At 31.8% G+C, this 22,653-nt stretch overlaps 1 protein-coding gene across 4 annotated transcripts in view; it reads left to right on the top strand.

Annotated features, from left to right (window-relative positions):
* The window catches only part of LOC149710210 (zinc finger protein rotund-like), a 411,108-nt gene extending 388,858 nt beyond the window's left edge, over positions 1-22,250 (top strand). The window contains exons 7-9 of one of the 4 annotated variants that reach the window (XM_089860315.1): positions 1,989-2,141; positions 10,741-10,924; positions 11,010-22,250. In XM_089860315.1, the coding sequence (XP_089716441.1) occupies positions 1,989-2,141; positions 10,741-10,924; positions 11,010-11,317 (645 nt within the window). In that variant the 3' untranslated portion in view covers positions 11,318-22,250. Of the gene's footprint in view, positions 1-1,988; positions 9,646-10,740; positions 10,925-11,009 lie in introns of those variants that run through there. The other 3 variants (XM_089860320.1, XM_089860297.1, XM_089860308.1) reach the window with 3 other exon arrangements.
* Positions 22,251-22,653: the final 403 nt, after the last annotated feature.

Genomic DNA, 22,653 nt, shown 5'->3' with positions numbered 1-22,653 from the left:
TAAACTAAAATCAATCGTTAGAGTTTTCATTGAACATTTTTTTGGAATAGAATGTCTCGAGAAATGTCTATTTCAGTCAAAGATATTTTCGCTAAAAAAAAAAATAGGAGAGCGAGGCACCCAAGTCTAGTCTAGTATATCAACAACAAAAAACTACATTAAAAAGGTGTTAGTTCTTTGATTGGCGTAATTTAAAAGGCTCTTCGTTAAGAATAAAAGCTTTTTCATGTCCCGTCTTAATTAACTCTCTCTCACTTAATAATAGGATGGTCTGACGTAACGCTTAGCTTAAATTTGTATAAATACCCGTTAATTGACATTGATTTTGCCCCTAATTCCTTTCACAGAATATAGAAAAAAAATATCAAGGATAATTACAAACTTGTTTTTAGAACTTTGTAGACATTAACCTAAAATCCAGACTAAGAATATTTAGACCTATATAATAATTTGAAAACGTTTGTCAGACATCATTGTAATAACGAACGATTATGATTTTTGTAGCACGTGCAACTCGAGAGGCAAACTTAGGGTCATTGCTTGGGAGTTAGGGGGCGTTCCAAATTAGTAAAAATGAGAAGTGGGCGGGGTTTTAGGGGTCCCCTAACCCCTAGCGAAACGAGGGGCCCGCCCCAGACGCCTAAAAGACCAGCAGTATAGTTTGAAAAAATAAACCATTTTGGATTGGGACCATTTTGTTTCGGAGATCATTCGAAATTCAAGCCTCGAAAACCTGGCGTCTAAAGTTTTGCTTTTTTTTTATTCCCCAAACTATATACCGAAAATACGTTAAATGGTTGAAAGGGGTCCTAGGTCACGCGAGCTAGCACCTGTCCACCACCACTGTTCCGAGTCGAAAATACCAAAGATTACTGCTAAAAACGCTACACTTCAGATATAACCATATAGGTTAATGTATAACGTATTTAGTAACCCCTTGCAAAAACTTTTTTAAACTAATTGTTATTCGCACAATGAGCTCTCGAGGAATTAACAAGAGCGTGGCTTTAACAATTTCATTGCGCAAATAATAAGTTTCTTAAATTATGCATGAACTGCTGCTGCGGTGGTGCATGTGGTCAGTACAAAATACCAGTGACGGAAAGATTAATTTGTCCTTAAATTAGTTATGGTATAAAAAATTAAATTGCGTTATTAATGGTGTTTTAAGTTGTTGTTTCTTTATATTACATAGAAGCGACACCGGGGAATATTTCTCTATGCATGTATAAGGATGAAACTTGATATACAGAGTACTACCAAAAATATATAATATTTCATACAATATAATGAAGTATTATATATTTTTGGTACTACTCTATAGTAAACTCACGGCGCCTAAGCTTTAGTGAAGGGGTAGAAAACAAACTCCTCCCATATCTCTAATTGTCATAGATGCAGCTTAAGAATTTTGGAATTGCTTCCTATTATTTTTTTCCTGTTATAACTTGTGCAATATTAACAAGACAAAGCGGAAATTTGAACCAATCTCTTTGAAAAAGCTTGATGCCATATCGAAAATGAAATTTTGAAACAGAAATAGATCTTGTAGCAAAACTATAGAAATTACAGAGAATCCTAATTTACTTAGAAAATGTTAGGATACTTGTATTCGGTCTATATTCATGTTCAATCGCACATGATCTACTATACTATCATGAAAAACGAAGGCGCATGATTACAAAATATGAAACTAACGTGGGTGAATAAGGCAAAGTTCACTTAGGGATTACTTAGAAAGAGACCATTTCGACGGCAGCAAAGTGGTAGAAAGCCTCTGAGCGTGTGCTTGAGTATCCCTTATCCCCTATTGCGCATGCGCTAGTGTTGATAGGTAAAGCAGTGTGTTCATTCTGTTACTTTTCGGCCATCGAAAGTAAATGGTTTAGAGTGTTAGGATGTGAATTGAAACCTACACGATCAGTCCTACTGTTTTCCAAGTTAATGTTTGTACATTTGGTGTTATGTTCAAATCTGATGACATACAGCCCTGCGTTTCTCTTTCTCAGCAACACGCCGCCTTGATCGGCGGCGCCAGCTCGCAGTCGTGCCCCGTCTGTCACAAGATCTGCGTGAACGGGGAAGCCCTGATGGAACACATGAGGCTCGCCCACAAGGACCCAAACACCGGCGCCCCCAGTAAGCGAAAACGGGGACGCGTTGCCCGTCGAAACCAAAATGGAAACGCCGCCAGCGCCACCAACGGCCCTTCCACTTCCAACGCCAACGCCAATCGCGAAAATCACCAACACGCAAACAACGCCCAGCACCAGCAACAGATTCAGCAACATCAGCAAGCGCAACATCATCATCAAACGGGCGACCAATCACCCGGTCGCGGTTCCCCGTCGTCTTCCTCGTGTCCCCCCGACTGCTCGACGTGTTGTTCCCCGGGAAATTCGCCCCCGTCTTCCGCCTCGGCTCTCGCGGCTACCTTGAGCGGCGCCGTCGGTAGAGCCGCCGCCTCTTACGCCGCGGGTGGGCCCGGTGGAGGTGGCGGTCTACTCGCTGCCACCATGAATATGGGCCATTTTATGATGCCCGCCGTTATGGGCAACGCAGCCGCGGCCGCCGCTCTAGTGGCACATTCGGGAAATCATCATCACGGACAAAATTCTCCCTACAGCGCGCACCCTCTAGCGGGAAGACCCCAATCTTCATTTCTAGCCCTTTAAAATGGCGGCAAATTTACCAAAATCGTTAGAAATAATATTAAAATACTATACAGCATCGACAACAGGGGAATGTATAACTAACCCTGGGTTTGACTAAAAGTTTAGTTATTGTGAAATTACGAATTTTAAACTTTGTTGAATATTGTTGTCACGTCGTCTGATACTTTATATCAATTATGTGGCGACCTCTTTCTCCTATTGTCGATACTTTATAATTAGGGGGGCGTTAAGTAAGTTTATAAATCCTAATAATACATAAAAGAATACCCATTCAATTAAGCATCCTTATACGAAATTCTATTGAAAAAAAATATAAAAATTGTGGCTATCTTAGTGTTAAGCCCTACTGACTGTTGAAATTAATCGTTTTCGGTAGGTTAACCAAAAGGGGGCCCTAAAATATTAGTTGGGAATCTTCAATAACAAAAATCTCCTCCCCGTGTTTAGGAAATTAGAAATTTCCATACATTTTTATTCCCAATTTAAACGTTTTAAAAAACAGAAAAATTTAAATAATTCAGCTATTAGTTAATTTTCTATAATTAAACGGTTAATTAGCTGTAAATATATACCCGAGTAACACGTTGAAAATTTAATTCTATTGACAGTCAACGCATGGACAAGCTATAGGGCCAAAATTGGGGGACTAAAATTTATTTTTTAAAAAAACCAAACAAAAAAACAACATTCATTTATTATTATTATTATTTTTGTTTTTATTATTAATTATTATTTTACGCTGGTGCTATTTTAGTGAATTCCTCTTTTTAATATTTTTATTTGTTTTTAATTTTTTTTTAAATTTGAAAAAAAAAACGTGTGTTCCAAAACAAAATGAAAAGGCGGTCGACAGGGTATAAAAAAAAGCCTATGATTAAAAAAAAAAAAAATAGGCGCGATTGTTGAAAAGTATTGAATTTCAAAAATTATCACAAAATTAAAAAAAATAGGGTTTTAAACGCTTTACGTTTGCTATAAGCAAAGTTAAAAAAACACTATCGCAGCTTAATAAGGTCTAACCTAAATTTTATAAAAATAATGTTACGCCATATTATTATATTTAGCTTTTTCAAAAACATAAGAGAAATAAATCCCCAAAAGATTCGAAGAAATTTTAGTTTTCGCCAAAAATGAAAAAAAGATAAAAAACCAATCTTAACTACGATTAATTGTTCCTGTTAGCTTAAGCTTAATATTTTGCAATTTTTTAACTCGCCATAAAAAAATCGACGAATTTTTAAAGATTTTAAATTGTATTTTAAACGTTCCTATTTATCTTTTAATTCGAGTAAAAAAAAAGGAAATCGTCGCCAAGAGGTCAAAGGGTATATGAAGAGTTTGGAACTGAAACACACCGCGAATATTACGTCCCCCCACACCCCCAAATAAATCATTTGTTGTATATAGTTATTAGTGAAATCAGTGAGCACGTATAAGATGGAGGTTCAGAGAGACCAAATTCTCCGTTAGCCCCACCCCCTTCCAAAAAAACCGGTACCGAAGACATCTTGGTAACAGAGTTCTGCACATGCAGCATTGGCGCAACAGAGAGAACAAAAAATTCAGTGTAGTTTTGTTTACGGACAGTAAGGATCACGTGAAGTCTGGCTTTTCGACTGTGCGCCGAGGCAGCTGCGCGTGAGAGAAAAAGAGATCGGGCTGTACCGTTATAGTAATCTTCCCTCTTTGATTCTCCTACTTATATGTGCTCACTGGTGAAATCAAAGAATTTAACCAAGGCTTAAGGATAAAGCTAAACAAAATTTTAGATAAAATGTTACGAAATGCAATGATAACTGTTGTCAAAAACACCCCAAAAATCTACATAAACCACCCCGTACCCTTGAAAGTCAATCCCTTCACATCGTACTGAAAAATTACCAGTATTAAAAACTTGCGCGCGAATACTCATTTGACAAATTTAATCTAGCAACAACGTTTTTAGATGTAATTAACCCCTTTTCCTCGCGGTAAATCGCTATAGTGCTATAAAATTCGTAGCAATTATTGCCTTTTTAAAAAGTAAACCACGTGGCGCACGCGCATGCTCCGTTTTGAAGAAAAAAATCGTTACTAAACGGGCGATACTCAAAATCCCAGTACGCGATTGGTTAAAACTACGTAAAACATTCTTATTTCGCGATACTAGCGCCATCTACGTACGACCCGCGCGTTTTTGGGACTCACAAGGTTGCTGTTAATACGTATAATGTATAAGTTTTTAAACCCTGACCGTTTAGAATTAATTATCGTTTTCATTTATTAGTATATCATTTTGTCCCGTGTCAGGTGTCTGAGGGATTTTTTGGGAAACTTAAAAAACCGAAATATTAATATTACGCCGAACATCTTTGTAAAAAATACGAATTTACATTGAAAAACAAGTAATTTCAAAAGAGGTCTACCACCTACAAAAACGAATCTCAAATTTAGACACCAACGTATATGAACTAAACTTAAATTTAATTAGAATTAGAATTATTCAAAACAAACTATATTCTTCCCATGATCTTTACGCTCAAATAATTCGAGACTATCTATATAAACACTTTCAATTTAATAGATTAATTTAGATTTGAGAGAGAAAATTAAAAAAACCATAAAACAACCTTAAATATAGTTTTCCGTTTTTGTACATGTGGGGGTAACAAACAATTTAATGTTTCTGAACAAAATTAATTAAGAAGAACTAATATTGAATCATCTTTCTACGTAATTTACTGAACATTGAGTGTGTAATTCCGTGTTATGATGAAAATTGTGTTCGCGTGATCAGTGAACGAAGATAAACTTCAATTGTGAAAAAACTAAATTCCAAGTGATCAAAAAAGTTGTGAAAATGAAAGCATAAAAACTTCCGATGAAAATGAAATTAACAATTATTAAAAAAAAAGTAACTGGCAATAATAACAATGAAAAAAATTTATCGCGCGCGTAATGAACTCACCATGAACACGTGTGAACAAAATCTAGTGAAACTTTCGTTAATTGGAGTGAGATTTGATAGATTTATATTCGTCCAAGATTTGAACTTGACAAAAGATAAGATAAACGTTTAATCATCTTAAGACTGATCTCAAAAAAAAAAATACTAAATGAAAAAAAAATGCAAAAGGTCAAGAAAGTGAGATTGTTGGTGGAGTATTAACAATTTAACCCCCGGGATTGAACAGATTCACTCGTTGTTAAATTAACGACGAAAAACTTTAATTAAGGGGGTTATATTAAATTAACGCTCTGTTAATGCGACACGAAAAAATGAATAAATCCGCGGATTAATACGGTCTACAGCGGTGACGAAAAGTAGTGCCTTAATAATAAGTATAAAACACACACTATAACCACAAATTTTCTTATAATTGCTCTTCATTTAGTAGATAATTAATTCTAACCTTCATTCATTAATAATGTTAATAACGAGAAGAAAAGAACATTGCTTTTACCAATTAATTAATACTATATACAAACTTATTAAGAAAATATATTAAAATAGGTTTGTATAGTTCAGAAAATAGGAAATTATTCAATTTACAAACACACCACCGATCTTATCAAGATCAGATATGTCTCGTGGTTTTGTCTATATGATATTGATACGATATATTGATATGAATTCGAACTGATCGATTAGACGATTTAGACCCGAAATTCATGATGTACGAGCCATGGTTGAGAAAATGTTTGATATTTTAAATTTGAAATGAGAATGCATTTGGTCTACATTCTTTTTTACTACTTTTACATTAGACGATTTTTCTCTTTATTAATCACAAATTCAATAGTTTAAAATATTTATTTTGATAGCATTCCTCAACCATGGATTATACCATAAGTTTATAAGATATGTTCCATAAGTTTGTTACTGGTTACTGAGAGCTTGACGTGAAGTGACGTAGATGAAACGTCATAGATTCTATCAAAGCGACGTCTGGTGAGGCACTGTCAAAAGCTCAGTAGAGACTGAATAGTGAGTTTATCACTGGTTACTGAGAAGTGAAACAGGTCATAGATTCTCGTTAAGCGACGCCTGGTGAGGCGCTTTCAAAGGTTTAGTACAAACTAAATATAAAGATGGACTGTAAAACCACGTGTAGTCATTTCTCGCGTCGTTCTGGAACTAGCTCTCAGTAAGAATAGGAGGTGTCATACTTATGGAACATATCTTATAAACTTATGGTATTATACTAAACACGAATTCGGGTTTTGAAATCGTTTTCGAACAAGATTATGCAAAATTTTTCACATTTTTTTTCTTGTTTGAGAAAATTGAAACGCTGGCGGCGATTCTAAAAGCAAGCAAGATGAGTTAAAATGTTGAAAATAAAGGTACGAAAAAATGATATATATAATTATGTAAAATTTGTCGGAAATTGTTATAGGAAGTGAAACGAGACTCCTCTCTCCAGAAACCTCCCTCGTTATTAAAAGTAACAGCCCACCTCTCTAGTTTCGTAATTTTTAGGAGCCACTAGAACTAGCAGAGACACGATTACTTCCGCCCCGCCGTTTTATTATTTTTTTTTTTTTGTTTTTGCATAGCCTATAAGTCCTTAGAATAATAATTAGATGGGTTGGTATTATATTCTGAAAATAGCGCTAATGAGCGACGTTCGTTTGTTCGTTCGTTCTACTTCTAAGGTTCACTCATTTGTTTCCAGCTTAATGCTTAATTTGATTCGGTAAAGGCTTAACTATAATCATTTCTCCCAGCAGTCTTTAATATAAATTTAGTTTGCTTTTTTAAGAAGCTTAATAATAATATTCTGTTTCTCGTTTTTACTCTTTCTTTTTTTTCTTTCATTTAAGAAAGGCAAAATACTGTTAATTAATATTTTCTAATTATATCGAGATAATTCTTAGTAAGTTGTTTTTACAAGCTCTCGGTTTCTTAATTCCATTAATTAGTTATTTAGTTTTGTTTAGAAATTTTAAAAGGGATAGTGAATCGAACAAAATTAGCTATTACAATTATCGAAATAAGCTTAAAGGATACTCTCTAATAGATTTCTTTTCTTTTTAATCGGAAGAGCGTATAAAATAATGAATATTATCAATTGGAACCATGTTTCTATCTACAATATTAAAGAAGATACGAGTGCAATTAAGTTTCCGTAATGGCGGCTCGTAATGGACACTAGGCGTTAGACTTTCCGCGATTCACTGGGGAGTACCCCCACTAGACGACTTATACCACCTGACGTATTCGTCCAACAGGGGTACTCCCATGCAGTGCTTGGCGGGAAAGCCTAACGCATAGTGTCCATTACGCGCCACTACCGAATCTTAATGTCTCGTATCTTCTTTAATATTTTAGATAGAAACATGGTTCCAATTAATAATATTCATTATTTTATACGCTCTTTCGATTAACAAAAGAAAAAAATTCTAGCCGAAGTATCCTTTTAAAAATTATCGAAGTTCGGCAAACAATCGTGTTTTTTTCACGAATTTGACTCTTAATTTACAATTACCAAACTCGAAAGAAATTTGAGACTATAAAATACACCGATCAACATCGGAACAACAGAAAACACCCTATTAACGAACCGAATTTCCTAATTAAATTGTTAATTAACTGGAAATATTAGAAAATCGATAATTATAATAATAATAAGTATTCTCTATTCACTATCCCTTTTGAGATTTTTTTTCTTCTAAACATAGAACTAACTTTAAAAGAGGCTAGCAAAAATATTTTAAATCTTAAAATCTGAGATTGCCATTCTGAGTATTTTTTTTTTTTGGTCCTGTGATTTTAATGAGAGAAACTTAAGAAGATTTTGCACAGATTTTCTTAATTATCTTTTAATTAAACCGTAACTGTACATATATGAGCAATGTTTAGCTTTAAATAATTATAATTAATTATTAATAGCTATAATTTCAAATACTTTCAAAAAGAAGTTATGCGAATAGAAAAGACCATTAATCCGAACGCAGCCCAATTTTAACTGATATTTTTAACTCTCTTTAGATATAGGCGCTAAATAGATCCCCCTTGCCCCGGGGGAAGACATTTGTAGAAAATAATTAACTAAAAGGGTAGAGAATAGTTTTTTGACGAAGAAAAAAGTTCAGGACGATGACAAAGCAATGTTTAAAAATAAATAAATAAAAGAAAAATAAATAAAATAATAATTCAAGTAGAAAATAGTTCCTTATAATAATATCATTTTATACGAAACAGTCATGAAAAGTAATGATTCTTGATCTCTTGTCAAATTATAAATTATGAAAAAAAAAGAAATAATAATTCGACAAATTTGTAAGGATGCAATATGCAAATTTACGGAGGGAAAATTAACAAATTTTGAAAGAGTAAAAATTGTTAATGTTAAGTGGTGTTTTGAATGTTACAGAAAACAAAAAGTAAAAATAACTAACCCATGTTGAACTTATATACGTGGATATTACTAAAAAAATACAAAGTGTTACCAACAACGTATTACGTTTAAAAAAGTGGTGAAATTATCGCGAAACTGAAGTGAACTAAAATTTAAATCAGTTTCAATTTATGGACGGTACGCTACGTTTTCTACAAAAAAGTACAGTGTTGTTTTTGTCTTCAATTCATTATTCCTTGGGATTTTAATTCGCCCCCCTTCCCCCTCGAACATAACGAACTTAAAAAAAAAATAACTTTAAAATAGAAAAACAGAAACGACGCAATTTGAGTAATTTCAGAATTCGGGGATAAAAAAAATTATTTTTTTGAACTTCTTTTTACGTTAAAGATTTCCCATTTATTCCTACTAACAAAATTAAAAGAAAAAGAAAAAAAAATTCAAAAATAAAATGAAAATTTCGGTAATATTTAGTAGCGGTTGAATTTGAAAAAAATTTCTGGTTTTCAACAATTCTCAAATTTTGGAGAATTTTTCTAACGGCCATAAATTTTCGCGTCGGAAAACTGTGTACCGCGTATTATAATAAACCTTAAAGTATCTCAATAAAATGACGTAAAAAATGACGTAACGATTGAAGTGATCAAGCCAAGATGGAGGAGGGAATTCTACCAGACCTACTTAACATAAATTGACGTCTCAAAAAAATGTGTTTAAAAAGAAATGCGGATACAACGTTATAAGGATCTTGAAAGCAACCTTTTGAGTCCCCCAAATATTCAATCCCCTTTTATCGATCAATTATCGTTAAAAAAACCGTTCAGTTAATCGCGATGAATATCGTCGGTACGGTCGTGTCGCGCGAAGTTCCCCCTAAAAAAAAAGATCAAATTTTTGTTAAAAACATCGAAATTTCCTCGATAAATATCGTCAAAAATACCGAGAATTTATTGAAATTGCGATTGGCGGCGTTCGAAGTCGAAACGGGCGTTGAAAAGAAATTTATGTGGCGATGTTGTGGTGTTTATTGTGGTTGAAAAAAAAATATTTTGTTGGAATTTTTTAATTTTATTAATTTAAACTTAATATTATAAAATTTCCGTTTCGAAAAGCGGATTTGGTGGACTCAAAAGGGTTGCTTTTATGATTCTGTGACAGGCATTTTTTTGATTCGTCCATCGGAATACAAAATATATTGTTCATTATCCAATAATGGAATTTATCATGGAATTAACATACTTTTACTAACAAAATATCGCGATACCCACTGGTACTAAAGTATATTTACTTAAGCCAAGCTTTGACCTTTTAACGATGGGAATAAGCTTAGAAGGCGTAGCAACCCTTTTGAGTGGTTTCGTGGCATTGTAAAGATTCTACAGGCTTACTCAATCGCGATGCAAAACCTAATTTTAGTCACTTATCTTTCCTATTATACTTAAACAAGTCAAATCCTCTTTAAGGTTACGTTAGCATCGCACGTGTTCGAGACTTAGTTTAATTTCGTTGAAACTACACTTTGTCCAACGAAAGGAGAGATATTGCTAGAGAGCTTCTTTCTTGGGGACAAGGAGTAGTCGCACTTGCCATGACGTTAGGCCATACCTTAATCTTTACACGATTAATGGATGAAAACCGTATCACCGAACCTCCTCTCGTAACGGAACTCTCGATCTTCTCGAGTGTGGTCGTTCTAATTGTAGTTTCTTTGGTAAATGGGTCGCGTAGCTGGGAAGCGACGATCGACAAATCACCCGTGCCCTATTTGCGGGAAGACGTACGTCAACGAAGGTTCCTTGAGGAAACATATTTCCAGCCACCCGGAAGCGGCCGCCGCCGCAGCAGCCACACCATTGCGCATGTGGCCCTGCTCAGTTTGCCAAAGCGTCTTCACTCAAGAAGCTGGTAACCATCACGCATCCAGTGTTCATTTTACTACGATAAAAGGCATTAGTCTATAGTTAAAACATGTTTTTTTTTTACTCGCTAGGTCTACTCCATCACATGGAAAACATGAGGATGGACCCGAAACATCAATTCGCGGCCCAATACGTCCTTAGCAGGGCCGCGGCCGAACGCCGGGAGAAGCAAGGACCCAGTTCTTCCGGATCGAGCAGCGCGGCTTTAAGCGCGGTTGGTGCCCCGGGAACGTCGGACCAGGGTCAACAACAACTTATGGTGGGTGGACACAGCGGCGAACAACAACAACAGAGCAACGGTTCTCAACCGGGACCTTCGGGGACCGTCATGCCCGTCGGGATCCTACCCCTAACGGGACATCATCAACAACATCCCTAAGAGCGTCCCCTACGAACCCTATTGTCGCGTTTTTAAACAGAAAGTCCCGGGACGTTTGGGTCTATTTTTAAAATCGAGTCGTACGTTCCTTCGTTCGTCGTTCGTTCAACCTCGGTTACCTTTATAAGTTTTTCTTTCGTCGTTTCGTTTGAAAGAAAATAACTTTTAAATAATTTTTATAGTTTTTAAAACATTTTTGATAATTACGTCAAGAAAGCACCCGCGGATTCGAGAAATTCAAGATGGAAAAGATGATGGAAGAAAAAGAATTGATGGGAATAAGAAGAAAAGATACGCGAGAAAGAAGCTATTATCCTAAAAATGAGCGCGAGGCGGGTTAAAGAATATGTTTTCAAAATGGCGGCGCACTGATTTCGCGCCAGACGAGTGGAGTCGTCTCTAACTCGCGCGTGCGCACTAACGTCCGTTTTCCTATTAAGAACGTTAAATTGAAAGCTTATGTTTCAAAATATAGGGGAGAAACGAACCCATTTTTCTAAAGAATGGTTCGATATATAAAAGGGATACCGATTAAGATGGTTTAAAACGTTATCGATAATCGGTACCAACGATAAATCTCTGAAAGAGTCATCGATTATTTTAATCGATTGTAACGAGAAAAAAATAATAATAATATCGTGCGACAGTCTTCGAATTATATAAATCCGCCGCCTCAAAGTGTCGATGGAGAAAATAATGGTTGAATTTAATTATAATTAGTTAAAACTCATTTTTCTTAACAGATTTTTTTTCACGGTCGCGATATTACAAAACTGAACTAATAATAAATGGCCGATATCGAATCGATCGCTTCTAAAGCGTCGATACAATCGAATAGGTCGTTTAAGGAACGAATATTTAACGCGCCATATTTTAGACATCCTATCCGTTTAATTCTATCATTTTCTAATTATGTTAGCAGGGTTCTAAGAAAAGGTTTCGAGTTCGAAATAGGATGCATTCTGTGATATAAAATAAATATGAACCTATATTCAAACAAAAAAAAATACAAAAAAATAATCCACCCGTTATTTTGAAGAAAAAAAAATGATAAAATAATCGGTATCGAAAATTTCCCAACGATCGTCGTTATAATTAATCTTATTCTGTTTTTAAAACGTCATTAAAATTTAAAGTAATCCATTCATCGAAAGGCGATCATAGTTTAGAAAATGTCCAAAAAAAAAAAAAACAAAACCCTTAAAAAGTTATCGTCGAATCTCGAAATTTTGTTTTCAAAACCCTTTTTAACTAATATTAATTAATCTATTTTGAATCTCAGCATTTATTCGCCAAAATACAAGACAACTACAAAAAAAAAAATTAAATGTAATTTTTGACCCGCAAAACTCCAAAGGAGTTTGACCGCGCGTCTCCGGCTGCAATCAACCCTTAGACTCTTTAACACTTTTAATTAAATTTAATTATCATTAATCCTTCGCCAAAAAAAAGATAAATAATCCGCAAATATACCCATCCATATTCTCACACGAAATTACGTATAACCAAGACAGACAGCCAGCCAATGGCAGTCTGAACAATACTTTTGCTTTCATCTTGTCAGGATGAAAAACAAAAATCAACAAAAAAAGCTCCCATGAATTTAGTTTTAAACATCATTTTATTTTAATATCATAATCGTTTCGTCCTTTTTTAGTTAGTTTTGTGTTTGTTAATTTTTTTAAATCAAGTTAATTTTAATTTACAATGCCTAATCCTCGAGAAAAAATAATTAAATAAAAATGACCCCCCCTTGAAAAAAAAAAAAAAAAATACTACATAGTCCCTCCCCCTCGAGCCGAGCATATTATATAAAATTTAAAAAGTGTCGAAAAGCGAATTTTTTTCTAATTAAAGTTTCGCAGGCACTCTAAAATCGCGTCTTAAAATATACAAGGTTGATATAATAACTAAAAAAAAAATCTTTTTTAAAAAAATTACACGCGCAAGTATATATATATATATATATATAAATATGAATATATTAAACAAAATACAATACAAAGAAAAAAAATGTTTAGTGTTGAATTAACCCCCTCCCGTTTTTGAGCCCTCTATATTAAAAATTAATTTTTTAGTTTGTAGAAAAAAAAAATAATACAAATATAAATTAGTTCAAATTAATAACTGATGTGTATAACTCTTCGTAAAAAATAATAATTAAGAATTATCGTTAAAAAAAAAAAATAAATAATCCGCGCGATTTAGTCGATAGAATTTAGAGTGGTGGTCTGAAGTGTCATTGAATGCAAATTCGAAACTAAAAAAAATTAATCTGTAAGATTGTTTAAAAACTAAAATTTGCGGCGCTATTTTATAGAAATTTTTAAAAAGCCATAAAAACTTAATTTTAAATTAATGTTTGCAAAAAAAAAAATATATTCCTAATTTTTAATATTTATACTTAACGATTAGATCGTTAATGTTTCCCTTAATTGAGCTTATTTTTGATGAGTTTAAATTGGCAAAGATTAAATTACTAGCCCAGTCTAATTGATCAGCTACTATCGAGTCTAATTGATCAGCTACTATCGAGTCTAATTGATCAACTACTATCGAGTCTAATTGATCAAATACTATTTAGTCTAATTGATCAAATATTCTCCAGTCTAATTGATCAAATATTCTCCAGTCTAATTGATCAAATATTCTCCAGTCTAATTGATCAAATATTCTCCAGTCTAATTAATAAATTACTAGCAAGTCTAATTGATCTAATTACTAAATTACTAGCAAGTCTAATTGATCTAATTACTAAATTACTAGCAAGTCTAATTGATCTAATTACTAAATTACCAGCAAGTCTAATTGATATAATTACTAAATTACCAGCAAGTCTAATTGATCTAATTACTAAATTACCAGCAAGTCTAATTGATATAATTACTAAATTACCAGCAAGTCTAATTGATCTAATTACTAAATTACCAGCAAGTCTAATTGATCTAATTACTAAATTACTAGCAAGTCTAATTGATATAATTACTAAATTACTAGCAAGTCTAATTGATATAATTACTAAATTACCAGCAATTCCAATTGATAAATTACATTTCAAAATTCGATGACTTTTGTCTAATTGCTAAATTACATTTCAAAAATTCGAAAACTAAAGTCTAATTGCAAAATTAAGTTTCAAAATTCGACGACTAAAGTCTAATTGTTAAATTACGTTTCAAAATTCGATTACTAAAGTCTGATTGCTAAATTACATTTCAAAATTAGATCACTTAAGTCTAATTGCCAAAATTATATTTCAAAATTCCATGACTAAATATTTCTCACTGTCTTACCAATTAAAAAATGTTACATTTAATTAATTATCTACTAGCTTAACAACATAATAAAAAAAAACTAAGATTTAAATTGCTTCAGTGCATAGAAATTATAATATAGTATAGTTAGGTCATTTAATTAGTCTTGAAATATTAAGAAATCCAAATTTAAATATATTAAAATTAAACTAATAATTTAATCGTTAGCCAATTTAAAATAAATAGATTAATTTTTAAGCGTATCGAGAAAGGAATCGAATGAATTAAAATAATAATAACAATAAGCGTATCTGTCGATATTTCGAAATATAAAACTAAACTGTGATTTTTCATAAATTCGGCGTTTTAAAACGTCAGCCAAGGGCCTGATTCCGAAGACCACCACTCTGGTACTAAGAGTAGAAAACCGTCTAAACATTGACCCCCCTCAACCCCCACATTTCAAAAACTTAGCCCCTCCCCATAAAATAACCCCGCAGTAAAAATAATCCAACGTTTCTCAGATGACACGAAGAACTTCCAAAATACAAACTTTATAAATAGAATCAGTTTTTCGGTAGTCAGAAAATAAAAAAAAAAAAAATAAACCAAGTAGATTATCTCCATATGATAAATAACATAACCCAGCAGCGAGTGTTTTTAATTCAAAACCCCCACACACTTTCGAGCGTAATGGCCGAAAAAACCAGTTCGAGCCAGTTTCAAGAGTTAATATCATATAATATGACCGAGTCAGTAAATAATAGTATTGTTTTATCATAAATAAACTTCTTTAAAAGAGTTTCTACATCGCGAAAAATATGGCGGATTTGATTGACTTCACCAGTCATTTACCGCTCCGTATAAACCATTTTAAAACAGTCAAACGTAGACAACTAAAACACAGTTCATGCCATAAAAACAATAGCCATCATCCTTTTATTAAATCAAAACGTGCCTCTATTTACGCGAACCAAGAAGCGATATCTAGTTAACTAGGGAGAAGGTATAAGATGCCTTTGTATTCGCGCGCCATAGTCCCAGTCCCCCTTTAAAAATACAAGGGGGGACGTAAAAGGAGGCGCCGGGCTATTTCGCCTCTCCTTAGTCGGAAAATATGACTGTAATTTTCGTCACTCGCGTCGTCGCGCTGACGTGAGTTTTCAAGAACCAATGAGATGCTGGTTGTAATTTAGAGACGGGGATTGACTCCGGACCTACGTCTGGACTGGAGATAAAGCTGGAAATCTGGCGAATTTATATCTTCTCTCTGAGATACTAGATATAACTTCTTGCGCGAACCCTATGGTTTCAGTCGTTACAGCGAGTCAACAGTTTTGAAAAGGATAAGTAAAGTTTTCATAGGCCAAAAACGACCAAGGGTGGCGCTGATACGGGGCGCGTTCGATTTAACAGTTATCGTGATAATCGATACGCAAAAAAAAAAAAAAAAAACACTCGTCACAGCGCGAGCCATAACCATAACCATAACCACACAAAACAAAAACTGAAATAAACCAAAACTCAATAGTCAAAAAAAGAACTATAATAATACTCGAGCAGCGGAGGAAAACCTTTTAAGGGACTCGATTAAATAAAAAACTAACGGATAATTGTAATTAGTTTAAGTTTAAATTAGTTTAGATCAAAATAACCGCCGCTTGCCCTCCCCCTTCTATCGTGCATCTATTATGCCAAACCTCTATAGGAGAGTTTGTATTTCGTGATAATTATTTCGAAAAAAAAAAACAGAATTTTGAAAACTAATAAATAAAAAAATAAAATCGCCTTCCGATAACTAATTATCGATCGCGGTCATCGTAACGTCGAAAATGTCGAGAAAATCAAAACCTTAATATTAATTCGGTCCAAAAAATAATTCGGCGATTTTTAAGTTTAAATTTTAATTTCGGCAGTCAAAATTTAAATTAATTTTCAAAATTTAAAAATAAAAAAATAAAAGTGCCATCTTTTTAATAAAAGAAATAAGAAAACGTCCGCGATATTTAATTTTTTATCGAAATCGCGATGATCGTTTCCATTTAAATATTATAATAAAAACGCCAAAATTTATTTTCGTCGTTACGATGTTTCGAACCCCGATCGCGTGCGCGCGTTTATTATCGATGTGTGATCGTCTATAAAAAAATTTGTCCCTGTCGATAAATATATACCTTAAGCGATTTTTCGTAAAATATAAAATAAATATCGGCTTTTTATAATTAACAAATAAAAAAAAAAATAAATAAAAATAAACAAAAGAAAAAAATAAATAAAGATAGCGTATTTTAGCCGAGGATAGGTGCCAAGTTCCTAACTTTGGGCTCTTAGCGTTATTTTAGAATTAACGAGAAATTTTGTATCGTCCCCATTTTCTATAAAAGGTTTAAAAATTTAAATAATTTTTTAAGTTAAAAATAATTAGTTTAACGGTTTTTCACGTAAAGTCAAAACATTTTGAATTTAATGACGCTGTAAAAAATAATGTCCTTTCTTCCGAAAATCATTTTTTCATCCCCTGTCTTTTCCTTTCAAAATAAACGCAAAGTTTTTGGAAAGTTTGAAATGAAAAAAAAAAATCAGTGATAAAATTAAAATTCAAAAGCTAGATTTTGAAAGAGTTTATAAAAAGAAATTAAATTACGGAAGGTCGAAACGAAACGAAAAAATTAATAAGCGGACCATCGTAATTAACGCAGTGATAACGATTATTAATTAATTAATCTAATTTGAAAAATGAACAGAAAAAGGTTTCCGAGTCTTGTAAAAAAATTTTAAAAATTCTGTCGTTAAATATGTAAGGGATAAAAATTGTTTCGGATAAATTCGTTAGGCTTAGATAAGAAGAGAAATTTCTATAAAAGAAAAAAAGTATTGCAAAAATTTTACTTTTAAGAATTTTTAGGGTTTCGAGAGAAAGTTTTTTAATTCTCGATTTATCGCGCTAATTTTCGATCGATCTATTCGTTACGATCGATTATTTTAGCAGATTCGATCATCGATATATACGAAAAAGAAAAATGAGCGGAAAAGAAAAAATATCAGTTCTAAACCCTAAAAATAGTGTTTGATATCGTTGTGTTAAGATACAAAGGCAAGAATCAAAAGAGTTGGAAATTTATAATTTTAAAATGAAAATCCCATTTTATTTTATCATTTTGGCAAAAATCATCCCAAAATTAATGGTTTGAGAAAGGATTTTAAAAAACTAAGAGAGGTGATCGATTTATAAGGGTTTAATAATACGATAATTATCGATAGATCTTTTGTTTCAAAATTAGAAAGTCAGTTTTATTTCAAAATTTAAATAAATCATGGCATTAAATTTAAATTAGCTAAGCTAGTTAAATTTTAAAATAAATATTATTATTAAAAATTAATTGTAAATTATATTCGAAAATATAAAATATGAAAACAAAACCCTTTTAACCATTCACCTTTCGTAGTTTTTGAGAAGTACTTAAAGAGAGTTTTGCTCAAGATACGGTTTTTATAGAAAATTAAAAGATATGTAGCGAAAAAAGTTTAAAATTCGCTCGTTAAAATTAGAAGAGAGAAATGTTTTAGATCGGTTTGCCATGAAAAACGTGTGAAAAAATGAAAATACATAAGAGCATTCGAAACTAAAAATTTCGTTTAAGAAAAGAGCTATACATATATTTTTGTAAATCATACGGAGATAAGTGTTTTAAAAATTAATCCCTACTTTTGCGTTTTATTTCCTAACCCCCCCTTGTAAAGCGTTTTTGAAACTATGAAGATCGATTCTCGAAAATAGATCAATCTTTAAAATTAATCGATTCCTGAAAGTAGATTTATTTTAATAATGATCGATTCTCGAAAAATCGATCTATTTTAATAATGATCGATTCTCGAAAAATCGATCTATTTTAATAATGATCGATTCTCGAAAAATCGATCTATTTTAATAATGATCGATTCTCGAAAAATCTATCTATTTTAATAATGATCGATTCTCGAAAAATCGATCAGTCTTAATAATTGGCCGCTTCAATCGTCCTTTTTTTCCTTTTTCTAGCTTTAGATTAAAATTACCAGTTTTGAAACTTTGTGAAGTAAATTACATCGTTCTTAAAGGGCCCCCTTTATAAATTTATAATTCGTGTTAAAATTAATTACTCAAAACTTAAAAAGTGGAAATTTCAAAATTAAAACGCTCGAAAAGTGCCTATAGATACGGATTTAAAGTAATAAAAAAAATTTAAAAAACATTTTTGGGGGTCCAGTTAAAAAAAAGAAGCCCTTTTTGACTTTTAAAAATTTTGCCGCTCTCGTGTAAGTGTTAGCTAAATAGGGAAAAATAATATTTCAATGTGAGATATGACTTTATCATATCCCACCAATCAGAACTCAATGCTCTCTAAAAAGGCTCCTGCAATTTTAAAAATGGAGAAATAAACGTGAAATTTTAAATTTAGGGAGAATTTTTAAGCTAAGAAAAAATATAAAAACAAAGTCAAACACTGTGATGTTAACGATTCCTAAGACGCGATAAATTTCGTAACGATCGATCGTGTAAAAAATATCGATAGCGGGATTATCGCGATATTTAACGTCAAACTAAAAACCGCGTAGTCGAAAATGGAGCATTCTCGAAATAAAAAGGGAGGGGAAATTAACTAAAACCAGATCGATATTTTTGATCGATAAATATCGAGTTTGCCATAACCGTGTCCCTATTACCCCATCTCGGACTTGAACCAAACGAGATAAAAACTATACAAACCCCAATTAAGATTGATCTCTTTATGAAAAATGCTCACAATCGTCAGTGATCGATTATAATTCACAATGTTCTATTGTATGGACGATCGATATATTATATACCGATATAAGACTCGAGCAATACATTTTAAATCGATTTAAGTCGATGAAAGTGAACGCAAATTACTAAAAATATCCCCGGTTATGGTGACAAAATACTGACTGATTAACGAAAGTCGATTATTTGATCGATTTTTATCTTACCGCGGTTATCATGACGAAAGAAATTATGATCAATTATCGCGAATTGCTTTTAAAAGGCTTAAAAGCTTAAAAATTAGTATCGCTTTGAAAAAAAAATTATTGTTGCTAATTTTTATTTTATTTTTAGTACTCGCTTAAGTATCGTTTATTTGTTTTACTCCAAGAGTATCGCGCCCCCATTACGCAATGCAATCGCCGCAAGCTTCCTAGTACACCGTTAAGTTTTATTTGTAATGTTTTGTTTCGTTTGCTTGTAGAGCTTTTATTATAATTAGCAAATTATCGGAAAAAAAATATGTATTTGAAGTTAAATACGCACCATTGTGGATCTTTTTTTCTTGGTAGATAATCTGTCTGTCGGTATAAAATTTAAAGATGAAATTGAAACAATTCGATAACGAACATAACTGGTTCAAAATTCTAATTATGCTCACAAACTTTATTTGGAAATTAAGTTGATTTATGTTTAAATATTGATTGATCAGTTTTTCATTTAATCAGTCCGATTTTAAATTTAAATAATATTCAATTAATATCAATTAATTTTAGTATTAGAAATTACAATCAGGAGCAAAAATGTTAAATAAAAACCACTTGGTCATTTGGAAAAAATGAAGTTACTTTAGTAATTAGAGTCATTAGTTAGTCTTACCATTTCCAATCGAAAATAATTAGTTCATTAATCAAAATTATAAATCATTAAATTTCAAATTTTTAAATTTAACGTGACTTTAAAATTTGCCAATTTTACTTAATTTACCTGTTAAAATTCGCCAGTTTAATTATTTTTCACATTAATTTAACTTATCTTACACAGTTACAAATTGTGAGTTTAACATAACCCTAAAATGAAACCAAAGTTCCCATTGAAAATATATAAATTTAGATTAGTTTATCGTAACTAAAACTATATAAACCTAATTTAATCTAACCTAACTGATCCACAAAATTAATTTATTTTTCAAATTACAAAAATCAAATTAATCCAAATTTCCTCATTAGACTCATAATTTTTTATTTCCCAATAAAACCAGTTATAATCCATGAATTTTCAACAGATTTTCTACCAATTAAGAAATAATTCCATAATTTGGTACTAAATTCAAAATTCTGAATTGGCTTTAATTTGGCTTCATAATTAGAAATATTTGTTTAATTATTGTTATCGAAAGTGTAATTGTTTTGCGCTTAAATTGCTACGTGTTGTTGTTTATTTTTTTGTTTGTTTTAAACGCTTGATAGTATTTTAGAAATTAGCACGTGCTGCCGTGCTTTGCCAAAATTTTGCGTAATTAAAAAAAATTAAATTTTAAAAAAAATATATTATATTAAAAGCGAAAATATATATTGAAAAACGAATTAGAAAATTCCTACGCTTTCATCGTTGTATTTTTAAAGCTAAAAAAAATTTATATAAATAGCGCTTGTTCGTGTTGAAAAATCGCAATTTAGAGCTTCTTTTTATAATTTTGTGTTTTTAGTTTTATTTTTTAGATAAAGTAGTTTTTAGCTTTTTTAAAAATCGCGGCATTATGTTTAGGCTTTTATGATTTCTAAAAAGAATTAATTCACTAATTAAACTGAGAAGTATAAAACAATTTTAAATATAATTTCTGTTTCAAAAATAGAAACTTTTTGCGAGCTTACATATTTTGCAAAACTTCTCAAAAAAACGCTTTCAATGTTGAAAAAAATATAAAAATAAAAATTACAAAAAAATATAATAAAAAGAATGAGTTTTTTAAAACTCTAAAAACATCTCCTAAATAAAATTCGCATAGGAAAAAAAATGTCTCAAATTTGCGATACTTAATATTAATGAAAAATATTCAATCATTTCTAAAACGAAACCAAGACTTGAAGATAAAAGAAATTTAAATATAAGATTTAAATTAATGGCAATATACTACCATAAATTAAAAAAAAAACTTTGACGGATTTCGCTCGTTAAAATAAATTTCATTAAAACTTTAGGTAATTTTCCATATTTTAAAAAAATAAATCTTTGTTAAACAAATATTGTTGGTTAGATTAATTAGAAATTTGTCAGATTTTTGAGAGAAAAGAATTTTTAAGGCTGTGATTCGAATTATATAGATTTTTTTATAATTAGAGTAAGAAAAAAAACACTAAATTTAATAACTGTGCCAAAAAACCTTTATATATTTTTTAAACTTAATCTATCGATTAGTCGATATATATTAACGATCGATTAAATATAATCGATTTTAAATATCGTTCTAATCCTTTATGTTACTTAGATTAAAAAAATTCAATTTAAAATTTAAGAGCGATAAAATATCCGTCAACTGTCTAAAACAATTTAATTTTAAGCGACATCGGACTAATTCCAATTACGGTTACGTGTTTGATGACGTCATTGGAACGTGTACGAAAAAATGCCTGAAAAATACGTCAAAAAAAAAGAGGGGAAAATATCCCAAATACAACAAATGAACGTTTAAAAATATTTAAATATAAAAAAGACTGGCTCGTAGCACTGGATAAAACTCGGTTTTGAAACAAAACAAAATGGAACTCTTAATTATAAAAGGATTTGTTTTCGTTCTCGTTTTCTTACAGTACATTTTTCAGCAATCTCGATAAATATCATTGAATGGATGTCATAGTTTTAATAGTGCTTTGTATACCTGTGGTAATCATTCAATAAAGTTGTCATAAAGCCTAAATACGATAATTTTATTAAAATCTCTATGGAGTTTAACATTACGAGTCGACCAACTTAAGTCGATTAACTTATGAGCACTAGCAAAGGCTGAAAAGGTATGTTATCATAGCAATTATTTTCTTGCTAAACTTAATTTTCTTTTAGTTACAAGAGTTAGTTTCCCGCTGATCCGGCGTACAGTACATCTAACATGGTGTTCTTACGAACACTACAACTGTAAGTTAAAATTTAGTGAAATCGTGGAGAAAAGAGATAAGATGGAGTGGAAATGATGATGGGCGATCTGCGGCAATGTAAGTCTCTCGATGTACCTCGCGTACGCCCCTGTAGTCTGGGAAATAAGGATATTTTTTAAACTAGTCCTTGGGACCAGTGACTGCCTAGTGTCCTAAATAATAAACTGG

This window comes from Phalangium opilio, unplaced genomic scaffold (assembly GCF_054372755.1).
Source record: "Phalangium opilio isolate 3A_F unplaced genomic scaffold, DU_Popi_V2 ptg000011l_1, whole genome shotgun sequence".
Lineage (NCBI taxonomy): Eukaryota > Metazoa > Arthropoda > Arachnida > Opiliones > Phalangiidae > Phalangium > Phalangium opilio.
Note: the sequence above shows the minus strand (reverse complement) of the source record. Positions and strands in the feature narration are given on the sequence as shown.